The sequence below is a fragment of the Cervus elaphus genome, chromosome 8, assembly GCF_910594005.1.
Source record: "Cervus elaphus chromosome 8, mCerEla1.1, whole genome shotgun sequence".
NCBI classification, from domain to species: Eukaryota; Metazoa; Chordata; class Mammalia; order Artiodactyla; family Cervidae; genus Cervus; species Cervus elaphus.
The window spans coordinates 44,192,321-44,204,359 of NC_057822.1; the positions used below are offsets into that span (position 1 = coordinate 44,192,321).

Sequence of the window (12,039 nt, forward strand, 5' to 3'; positions counted from 1 at the left end):
CATGCAGGTATGACCTAAATCAAATCCCTTACAATTATACAGTGGAAGTGAGAAATAGATTCAAGGGATTAGACTTGACAGATAGATTGCCTGATAAACTATGGACAGAGGTTCATGACGTTGTACAGGAGACAGGGATCAAGACCATCCCCAAGAAAAAGAAATGCAAAAAAGCAAAATAGTTGTCTGAGGAGGCTTTACAAATATCTGAGAAAAGAACAGAAGCTACATGTAAAGGAGAAAAGGAAAGATATAAACATCTGAATACAGAGTTCCAAAGAATATCAAGGAGAGATAAGAAAGCCTTCCTCAGTGATCAATGCAAAGAAATAGAGGAAAACAATAGAATGGGAAAGACTAGAGATTGCTTCAAGAAAATGAGAGATACCAAGGGAACATTTCATGCAAAGATGGGCACAATAAAGGACAGAAATGGTATTGGCCTAACAGAAGCAGAAGATATTAAGAAGAGGTGGCAAGAATACACAGAAGAACTATACAAAAAAGATCTTCATGACCCAGATAATCACGATGGTGTCATCACTCACCTAGAGCCACACATCCTGGAATGTGAAGTCAAGTGGGCCTTAGGAAGCATAGCTGTGAACAAAGCTAGTGGAGGTGATGGAATTCCAGTTGAGCTATTTCAAATCCTGAAAGGTGATGCTGTGAAAATGCTGCACTCAATATGCCATCAAATTTGGAAAACTCAGCAGTGGCCACAGGACTAGAAAAGGTCAGTTTTCATTCCAATCCCAGAGAAAGGCAATGCCAAAGAATGTTCAAACTACTGCACAATTGCACTCATCTCACAGGTTAGCAAAGTAATGCTCAAAATTCTCCAAGCCAGGCTTCAACAGTATGTGAACCATGAACTTCCAGATGTTCAAGCTGGATTTAGAAAAGACAGAGGAACCGGAGATCAAATTGCCAACACCTGCTGGATCATTGAAAAAGCAAGAGAGTTCCAGAAAAACATCTATTTCTGCTTTATTGACTACGCCAAAGCCTTTGACTGTGTGGATCACAGCAAACTGTGGAAAATTCTGAAAGAGATAGGACTACCAGACCACCTGACCTGGCTCTTGAGAATTCTGTATGGAGTTCAGGAGGCAACAGTTAGAACTGGACATGGAACAACAGACTGGTTCCAAATAGGAAAAGGAGTACGTCAAAGCTATATATTGTCACCCTGCTTGTTTAACTTATATGCAGAGTACATCATGAGACACGCCGGGTTGGGTGAACCAAAAGCTGGAATCAAGATTGCCAGGAGAAATATCAATAACCTCATATACGCAGATGACACCACCCTTATGGCAGAAATTAAGGAAGAACTAAAGAGCCTCTTGATGAAAGTGAAAGAGGAGAGTGAAAAAGTTGGCTTAAAACTCAACATTCAGAAAACAAAGATCATGGCATCTGGTCCCATTACTTCATGGCAAATAGACAGTGGAAACAGTGACTTTATTTTTTTGGACTCCAAAATCACTGCAGATGGTGACTGCAGCCATGAAATTAAAAGACGCTTGCTCCTTGGAAGAAAAGTTATGACCAATCTAGACAGCATGTTAAAAAACAGAGACATATCTTTGCCAACAAAAGTCCGTCTAGTCAAAGCTATGGTTTTTCTAGTAGTCATGTATAGAAGTGAGAGTTGGATTATAAAGAAAGCTGAGTGCTAAAGAATCGATGCTTTTGAACTGTGGTGTTGGAGAAGACTTGGACTCCCTTGGACTTGGATGTGCTGCAGTTCATGGGGTCACAAAGAGTCAGACATGCCTGAGCAACTGAACTGAACTAAATATATTGTATGTCAAATATACTTTAATAAAAAATAAAAACTAGAAGAAAAAAAACTGGTTGAGGTAAATCCTTAATCACAGCTACAAAGCACCTTCTGGCATGTAAGGTAACATATTTCCTTAGAACATGGGACAGGGGAGTAAGGGGAAGGAACACTATTTGACCTCCCATGTGCTCCAACAGATGTCAAATACCCATCCCAAACATCAGATAATCCAGTTCCAACCCTGCATCGTGGGGGGCTTTCTCCTGGAAACTGGCTTCTGCTGGTTTGTACATCCTTTGTAGGCTCATAAGCTGTAGTTTCCTGTGGTGTACTAAGTGAGGAGTCACAGTGCCAAACCCATGTGGACATCACTTCTGCGATGCTGTCTCCTCTCTCCTCCTCTCTGTTCTTGTGGAATTAAATATCTCTTAATCCGTACTCCCATTTTAGTGGAGTTCTGGAAAAGAAAGAAGATAAACAAGTGTGGTCAAGCCTCCAGTTGTTTTTCATGCAAACCTTTGTTACAGAGTTGTTTGTTTTTATGAAGCCCAGAAGGAAGAGTTTTAGCTGTGCAGTTCAGGCCGGTGACCAGGAAAGAGAACCTGGAAGATTCCCTTGCACTGTAATCTGAGTCACAGAGCTGCTTTTCTGGGAAGGTCTATGCATGACCTACCTGTTACAGGCATTTCTCTGCCCTTCGGAGATAGCTCGTGTGACCTGATGGAAGAGCAAGTGCTCAGGAGTCAGATAGACTTGTGTTTGTTTCCAACTTTGTGACTTGCTACCTCTGTTAGCTTTCTGAGCCTCACTGTCCTCATCTGTAAAGCTGGCACAACAATAACTGATGACTTATTGTGGATCTGGCCCATAGTAAGCCCTCCGCGACTCCTTCCCAGGTGGCTAAGTGGTAAAGAACCCGCCTGCCAATGCAGGAGATGCGGGTTTGCTCCTGGGTCAGGAAGATCACCTGGAGAAGAAAATGACAACCCACTCCAGAATTCTTGTCTGGGAAATCCCGTGGACAGAGGAGCCTGGTAGGCTGCGGTTCATGGGGTTGCAAGAGTTGGACATGACTGAGCGACTAAATAACAACGACATCAAATGTTAAATGGCTTTCAAGTCAGATCTCCTGGGTGGCCAGAGGTGAGGTGTTGTGCTATATTCAAGACCCTGTACCACACTGACAGCTTCCAGAATCTGTCATCTGTGCTTTGGGCTTTCTCTGGGCTCTTCCCAATTCGTCTCTAAGCGTTGTTGCTCTGACTCTCAACAGTGTGACTGTGCTGCTGTTTTCCCGCTTCGGTGAGGCCTCCTGACCCAGCAGCCAAGACAGCCCCTGACCTGCCATGTACCCCAACCCCCTCGTCTACTGCACCTGCTGGGATCCCTGGAACCTGGGGCCACGAAAGCTAATCAAGACCCCTCAGCCACCAAGGAAGACCTCCTCGATGAAGCCCAAGTAAGGATTATCCAGGATGGAGTGTGGCCTGAGGGCTTGGGTTCCGTGGAGTGGGGCAGCCCTCTTTCTCTCACAAGATTTCCAAAACAGTCAGCTTGGCAGCAAAATCCTAAAGCGGCCAGAAAGCCCGGCTTTACTCACCTGTTGGCTGCAGAGCCCTCTGGACGGGCCAGCTGGGGCGGAGTGTGGTTTCAGTGAGGAATCTGCAGAGTAAGCCCAGGAGGGACAGGGCCATGGCAGGGGCCCCCCATGTGACTTGCTACATGGGGACAAAGAGCTTCTGGAACCAGAGGACCTCAGTCCAGGAGCCCCTGGTCAGCAAACAAGTGCCAGGGCCATCGGCCTGCGGTTCCCCAGACCATCCTGATTATAAAGATTCCCCTTGGCACACCGTGCCTTCCAATTTGGGGTCACTGTGGGGGGTCTCCCTTCCCTGAGAGTGCTAAAGCAGGTTTCTGAATTTCCAATTTTCTCTTTCTCACGATTTCCTTTTTCACTCTCAGGCTCTCTCCTCTTCCTCCAGCTGGAAGAAAACAAAATTACGCCCAACGGATAACAAAATCTGTTGTCACCCCAAAGTAAGTGTTTTCACGTCCATGGAACAGGGATGATTTGAGGTATGTGAATAAAATAATCTCCCTTCTAGGCCTTTACAACCTGCCCTGACTTGAGGTAACTGCTCCCAAGTGTTGTCAGAGAAATGCCAAAACGCACTGGGATTTCCTCCAAACCTTAGCTCCTACAGGTGGATTCTGTGGCCCTTTGCCCTCACTGCTTTCAAATTCACTTCCAAGGAGTTCTCAGCAGGGTGCCCCAGAGAGCCCCTCCCTGCCCTAAAAGCCTTGAATGCCCACGCACGTCCTTGACCCAAAGCCTCCCACAGACTTATGGCGTGCACTCATCCTTTTCTTGATGACTTTACTATGTCTAAGGATTTCTGTAGACTGCAGCTCTGTTTTTACTCATCAATTAAAATTTTCATTCACATTTATAAGCTTATTTGGTGTGATTTAGGTTTAGGCCTTTGCATGAAACTTTGTATTCTATTTACTTATTTATTTGGAAACCATTGAGCACCTACTATTTGCTAGACTTTGAGTCAGGTGCAGGGAGACAGCAATGAACACGGCAAAGTCTCTGCTCTCCTGGACTTGCATTCTAGTGGGGAGGGCTGGGGAGATGGCCGTGAACGTGTAAATCCATCCGAAGTCTGCAAGCACTTTGTGAAAAAACAGCGCAGGCATCGGGAGGAGGGGATGGTGAGGGTGGGGTTGTAATTTTACAGAGAGAGGTCAGGGCAATCCCTGAGTAAGAGGTCAGCAGGAACAACGCTGACCACTGGGGTCCAGCACTCCTGGCAAAGGGAACAGTGAATATGGAGGCCCTGGGTGGGAACTTGCTTGGCACATCTGATGTTTTCCTGGAAAGCAAAGTGGCCCATGTGCGGCCAGTGGAGGAAGGGAGGAGAGAGTGTGGGGACATGAGCTCAAAGAAGCTGCAGAGATGCTGAATGCAGTCCACAGAGTAACAATCACCCCCCTACTTCCCCGCAGAAGTGCATGTCCTAATCCCTGGAAACCGTCACTTTGTTCTGTTACTTGCTGAGGGGAAAGGAAGGTGACGGATGGAATTAGGTTGCTCAGCAGCTGATAGATCGTGCTGGATTATCCAGGATGTAATGTAAAGGTGGACTTAATGTAAAAGTAAAAGGCCTTGCCTGTGAAAGAGGAAGTCAGCATGTCAGAGAAGGAGACGCGACAACAGAAGCACAGGTTGGAGTGATGACCTTTGGGCTTTGAGGACAGAGGACAAGGCTACTAGGAGTAGGGGAAGCTTCTATGAGCTGGAAAAGGCAAGGAAATAGATTCCCCCCAGAGCCTCCAGGAGGAAGACAACCGGACCAACACCTCGATTTTAACCCAGGAAGACCCGTTTTAGACTTTGACTTTAGAACTAAACATAACAAGGTATTGTTCTAAGCCACTAAATTCATAGTAATTTAGTAATAACAGTAGGAAACTCACAGGGAAGTGTGCTGGCCACCGTAAGAACTTCGATTTTCACTCCAAACAGGATGGTGTGTTCACTGCTGGGGCCACCATAACAAAAGCCACAGACTAAGAGGCTTAAGCAGCAGAAATTTATTGTCCCATAGTTCTGGAAGCTGGGAGTCCAGGATCAAGATGCTGGCAGGGTTGACCTCTGGTGAGGACTCTCTCCTTGGCTTGCAGATGGCTGCCCGCCTGCCACCCCTCACCGGGTCTCTGCTTTGTGCGTGCACATCCAGGGTTCTCTCTGTGCGTGCTAAGCTCTCTTGCAAGAACACCAGGAAAACGGTATTAGTGCCCACCTTCATGACCTCATTTTAACTCAGTCACTTCTTTAAAGTTCGTAAATCCAAATACAGTCACATTCTGGGATGGCAGGTGTTAGGATTTCAATATGGTGAATTATGGGGGGGACACAATTTAGTCCATAACACGTAGGAAGCCATCTGAGGATTCTGAGAAGAACGACACAGTCCGATTTGCGCTGCTTGCCACCATAGCAGAATAGTCACTCTTATTCGACTCTTCCAACATCCCAGGTAAGCGCCCCTGTAAATACTCTTATGACATTTGAGTACCTGACCCTATGCTCATGTTTCCGTATCTGGAAAAAAATTATTAATTATAATCAGGGTTAACACCAGCTCTCAGAACAGTAACACTTTGCTTTCCCTGAATTTATTTAACCCTGGGCACGTTCAGGTTCCCAGAACACCAATTTCCAGTGCAGACAGGAAGAAAGGCAGTCGTGCAGACACAGCAAGGATGTCACTGAAAAGCATGTGCATCGAAGCTTAGGCACCGGCTCATAGGAGAGTGCTTGGATCTTCATATGAAGTTTCTAGGCCCTTGTTTTAGGAATGGTTCTACTATTAGGCTAGTGATGGATTGATTTCCTACTGTTTTACTACTTATCATTTCATTGCAATCTGTGTACCAACCTTCATTTTTTCCCCGACTGCTTTCTGAGCACGCCTTTCTCTTACAGAATGAAAGTCCATTTAGGAAAACAAGAGGACAGCAATAAATTACCTAATGTGAGTAAAACTGGGAAGAGGGCAGTGGGGCTAACATTTATTGAGACCCACTATGTGAAGACAGATCTTTTACACACACTCACCTCCTCGAATCCGTGCAATGATCCCCTGAGGAGCATCTATCAAGATCACATTTAATGTGTTGCTGGTGAGGGGTAGAACCGGGACTTGAACTCAGCTCAGCTGGATCCTAAAGAAAGCATTAATTACCACTTTCTGCTGCCTTATAGGGTATAAGGTGAGGCGAGTCTCCCACAGAAACCGGATGGCGGCAATCAGTCCGGGCCAGGGAACAGCTTAAGCCCAGATGCAGGAAACCCTCTGCTGCACTTGGGAACCCACAAAGACAAGAGGACAGACCACCAGGGCATCTGGGAGGAGCCGGGATGGGAGGATGAGATGAAAGGAACAGGGACAGGAGGGTGCTGGAGAAAGAGATGGGACCGTACCCAGAAGGACGTGACACCTGCCTCCAGTTTAGACCTAGTTCTCTTGCTGCCTGGGAGCCTTTAGGGGTCTGACACAGGTCAGGTTTACATTTTTAGAAAACGCCCTCCAGTGGGGTATTATTGGCCCTTTTTACACTCTCTGCTTATATCTATTTTCCTTGCCTCTCTTCCCCTGCTCCGCCTCTCTTGTATGAAGATCACACAGTCTCTTAATGGTCAGGAAAAAAGATAAACAAAAATGCAATAGCCCTCTAGGTGGAGAGGATGATGGACTTTAGGGGAGCCAGGCTAAAGGCAGCGAGGCCAACTGAGAAGAGAGCACCAGAGCCAAGGAGCAAGATGACAGCGGCCTTGGACCACATGAGGGGCAGGGGTGTGGTGAAGAGAGGATGAGGCTGAGGCAGAGTTAGGAGATAAGAGATGCCACAGGGCATCCTGCACAGCTCACGACAGCACATCTGGAACTAGCCCGGTGGTCCAGTGCTTGAGAATTCGCCTCGCAATGCAGGGGCGCGGGTTCGACCCCTGGTCAGAGAGCTAAGATCCCACATGCCTTGGGGCCAAAACACCAAAACGTTAAACAGAAGCAATATTGTAACACATTCAATAAAGACTTTTTTTAATTAAAAAAAAAAATAAAGACCACATCAAAAAATCTTTTTAAAAGAAGACCGTGCATCTTCTCCTGGTCCACGCTGGTTGGTAGCCCTGCCCAGATGGATGATTGGGTGGAACCGACCAAAATTTTGAGTTTTGTTTTGTTCACAATTGTGCTAGGTATTTTTTCATGTGTTATTTTGTTTATTTGTCAAAGAAGCCCTTTGATGAAGAGTTATTATCTTCATTTTCTGATAAGCAAACTGAAGCTCAGAGATGCTGAATAACTGGCTAGGCAGAGTCAGGATTTAAACTCAGGCCCATCTAATTCCAAAACCTAAGCAGCGTCCACAACGCCCAGTTGCCGCCTGGCATCTGGAAGGAGAATGCTGAAGAGGAGCAGGGCTCAAAGGCAGAGTGGGGAGCAGGGGTCAGCGTTTGGGTTTTGCACATGTTGGGTTTGAGAAGCCTATGGGGACACCCAGGGACCAGCTGAGTCTTGCAATTTGGTTTCAGGAGAGAGGAAACTGGGGGAGGCGACAGGGGAACACCCCACCTCGTGGGTCTAAGATGTGAGTAAGGCCCTAGAGGAATACTGGAGCAATCCCAACATTCCGAGTCTGTAATATGACCTCGCCTTCCACCTTGATGCCCAGGAAGTGATAGATGTGTCACCTGGCTACCGCCTCGTTCGGAACAGGGAGCAGATTTCTGTCACCTTGGGAGATGAGATGTTTGATAGGAAAAAACATTCAGAATTGGAGAACATGGACAAAGCCAAAATTTCCAGGTAATGTCCTTGAACTCCCTCCAGCTCCCCAGACTTCTCCCCTCCTGTCCCAAGGACAAACCCTCTCTTGACGCCCAGTCCACAGGGTCCCTTCGCTCAGCCCTGTGTTGGCGCCTCTCTGTACCCACCTCCCTGCTCAGAGCCCACTGGAGTCAGGGGGATGGATGGACGATTCAGGCAGCTGATCTGGAAAATGACTGGGTTGGTGTCACTCATCCTAAAGGAGAGTAGTTGTTCCTGAAGGTAATGAGTAGATGAGATACTCATACAATGGTCTGAATTCGAAGAATGAGAACTGAGAGTAAAGTCAGGACTTCCGGGAGGCCCGAGTCTGCATCTTTTTCCTTATGTCCAAAGATAACACTCACTAATGCCTCTGAGAGATGCGGTGTGTAAGACTCTGGCCTGATTCCATTCCAGTTGAGCCTATGCCACCCCCTCTGTCATTCAAGGCTCACCGACTCCCCATCCTCCAGGACCATATAAAGTCAGTCCCCACATCCTTTTCATTCTACCTCTTGAATCTCTAACTCATATCTCCTTTTCCCCCATCTCCTCCTACATCCTCTCTTCTTTTCTCGACGTATTGAATCAAGGACCTCATCTCTGCTGCACTGCCTGCCACCCCGTTTACTTCAGCTCAACCAGAGAGCTGAGTAATCTTACAGATTTCATGGAGGCCCAAGAGTCACAAGCATCCACAATCTATTCTGAAAGCCACACTCTAAAATCCCTTCTTTGTCCTGTTTCCAGCCCATTCCTTGTCTATGAAGACCATTCAGGTCTTCCCTGGTGGCTTAGTCAGTAAAGAGTCTGCCAGCAATGCAAGAGACCTGGGTTCAATCCCCGAATCAGGAAGATCCCCTGGAGGAGGAAATGGCAACCCACTCCAGTATTCTTGCCTGGAGAATTCTGTGGACAGAGGAGCCTGGTGGGCTACAATCCTTGGGATCACAGAGAGTTGGACAAAACTGAGTGACTAGCACTTTCACTTTTACTTTCTTCCAGAAACAGAACAAAGAAGGGATTTAAGAGCGTGGCTTTCAGAATAGATTATGGATTTTTTCTTAAATCCCTTCTTTGTTCTGTTTCCAGCCCGTTCTTTGTCTATGAGTCACTGTCAGCGTCAATTCTATTCCCCCCAACTCATTTCCTAATCCTCTGAACATCTCCCTCCTCCATTTCAACTATCTTTACTGAGTCAAGGTCAAAGCCTAATAGATTTCTGACATCCTCCTCTTTCTCTTCTAATCTAGTGAGTCACCAAACTACCCCTACTCGCTTTTGGCCAGTCTGCCCAAAAGGGCTGTCTGTGTCTGAGCTCAACAACCCTACTGCCAAATTTCCTTCTCCCAGCCCACCCTCTGCCCCTGCACCCCCACCCCATGATGATGGAGGAAGTGCAGAACACAGCCTGGCTCTCACCGGGCCAGAGCCGGCCATGCTCAGGGAGGGCCCTGGAAGCATGGAAGCTCTGTGGGTGATGGGCTACTTGTCCCGCAGGACTGATATCATTGCTGACCTCAAAGAACAGATCTCAGAGCTGACAGTGATCATAGAGCAAATGAACAGAGACCATCGTTCTGCCCAAAAATTGGTGAGTGGTCCTTGAGTGAGCTATGGGAAGGGGAAAGACTGATAGTTTCAGATGACCTGCTATGTTCCAGACAAGAGGCCAAGTCCCTGACTCATGGGAGCCAGGTTGCCCAAGCAACAGCTCTGCAGATAAGACTGTGGTCACCCCATCATATTTCCCTGACTCCATCCTCATCCATAATTGCCAAGAACTCAAGTCCTTCCTCTAATTGCTGTTCAGTCGTTCAGTCATGTCCGACTCTTTGCGAACCCATTTATCTGCAGCATGCCAGGTTTCCCTGTCCATCACTATCTTCTGGAACTTGCTTAAACTCATGTCCATTGAGTTGATGATGCCACCCAACCATCTCATCCTCTGTCGTCCCCTTCTCATCCTACTATCAATCTTTCCCAGCATCAGGGTCTTTTTCAATGAGTTGGCTCTTCGCATCAGGTGGCCAAATTATTGGAGCTTCAGCTTCAGCGTCAGTCCTTACAATATTCAGGGTTGATTTCCTTTTGAGACTGACTGGTTTGATCTTCAGGCCTAAGTCAATTTCCAGGAGCTCCCTGGGCATCTCTGGCATGCTCTAAATGCCACTATCTTTTCCACTAGGAAACAAGGAAAGTGAAGTCGCTCAGTCGTGTCCAACTCTTTGAGACCCCATGGACTGTAGCCTACCATGCTCCTGCACCCATGGGATTTTCCAGCCAAGAGTACTGGAGTGGGTTGCTCCACTAGGGGGCACCAGCAATTTCCACCAGAGCCCGCTATGCCCTGTGTGGTGAGCTTCATTTCAGACCTTGCTGAAACTCTTGCTAATGGCACCAGCTTGATCAGTACTTCAATTTTGCTCAAAAACTGCCCAGAAGCCTCCAGTCCCACTTCCTGTTGCTGTTGAAACTGCTGAAGCCCACTCTCCCGAATCTGCTGATTTCAGTTTGCACTCTTTGTGTCTCCTGGGGACTGTGGTGACACTCCCTTTGGATCTTGGTGCTGCCAAGTCGCTTCAGTCGTGTCCGACTCTGTGCGACCCCACAGACGGCAGCCCACCAGGCTCCCTGTCCCTGGGATTCTCCAGGCAAGAATACTGGAGTGGGTTGCCATTTCCTTCTCCAATGTGTGAAAGTGAAAAGCGAAAGTGAAGTTGCTCAATCGTGTCTGACTCTTAGCGACCCCATTGTTCACAGCCTACCAGGCTCCTCCATCCATGGGATTTTCCAGGCAAGAGTACTGGAGTGGGGTGCCATTGCCTTCTCCACCCTTTAGATCTTACCATCTGCTTTATCACGGATTCTTCTTCCCCACCCCAAGCAGAGGTGCCTGGTGTCCTGAGCTGGAGTGACAAACCAGAGCGACACTTACATCTCTTCCCCATCCGCTCATTACTCCCTCCACCCCCAACCTGCACCATGCTTGCTGTTACTGGAAGCCACGTGTGAAGGGTGACTTCCCAGCAGGCAGCCCCTCACCTTCTGACACACCCCAGATGTGTCTGAATCCTATAGTGACCCAGCCTAGGACTCAGGCTGAGAACTTCCCTTCTGGTGATTCATCCCTGTATTTCTCTGAAAACCCTGTTTTTGTGGTCACCTTCTACAGAGAGGAAACTGAGACTCAGGAAGTTAAATAATTTGCATGAGATCACTCAACTCATCCTTGGTGTGTTCTTGGGCAAAACACACGCTTTCAAAACACCGGCCCTACTGAAGACATATTTAGAGATTATTTCGATGGAGGGATTTCACATTGTGATTCTTGCATTCCTCCCGTCACACCCCACATTGTTGTGTGACTGCACAGCGGGGAGAAGTGCTGGCCCCCCAAAGCTTGTCCCAGCTGGCAGAGTCCACTCCTCCTGAGACACCAGCCAGAGGCCCCAGTGTGTTAGAACAGAGGGTCACCAGCGTCTGAGCACTCCCTGCCTCTGGAAACACAGTCATTCTGCCAAGGATTTATTAACATGATCTTTAAGTTCATCGAAGACAGGGCCTGAGTCTAAGGCCTGTTTGACTTTTCCTGGTCAAGACTTTTGCACAATAAATGATTGCTAGATTGAGTTACATATCCCCAAATCCAAAGGCCATGACCTTATAAAGCTTACATCCAGCCAAAGAGAAAACACCTGCCCAAAAATCAGTGAAAGGAATGGTTTCCACGCACCAACATCATGAACTGATTTCATACCAAACAACACAGAGGCAAGAATTGTTTCATTCCTTCAGTAACTATGTAGGAGAGGTGAGGGCAGTTGGGGGTACCCCATGAATGGGAAGGTTTTTCAGAAGTTG

At 47.4% G+C, this 12,039-nt stretch overlaps 1 protein-coding gene across 2 annotated transcripts in view; it reads left to right on the top strand.

Annotated features, from left to right (window-relative positions):
• Positions 1-3,138: 3,138 nt before the first annotated feature.
• The window catches only part of FLACC1 (flagellum associated containing coiled-coil domains 1), a 29,718-nt gene continuing 20,817 nt past the window's right edge, over positions 3,139-12,039 (top strand). For both annotated transcript variants that reach the window (XM_043910404.1, XM_043910405.1), the window contains exons 1-5: positions 3,139-3,251; positions 3,755-3,829; positions 6,288-6,336; positions 8,039-8,172; positions 9,676-9,769. In XM_043910404.1, coding sequence (XP_043766339.1) covers positions 3,139-3,251; positions 3,755-3,829; positions 6,288-6,336; positions 8,039-8,172; positions 9,676-9,769 — 465 coding nt within the window. The remainder of the gene's footprint in view (positions 3,252-3,754; positions 3,830-6,287; positions 6,337-8,038; positions 8,173-9,675; positions 9,770-12,039) is intronic.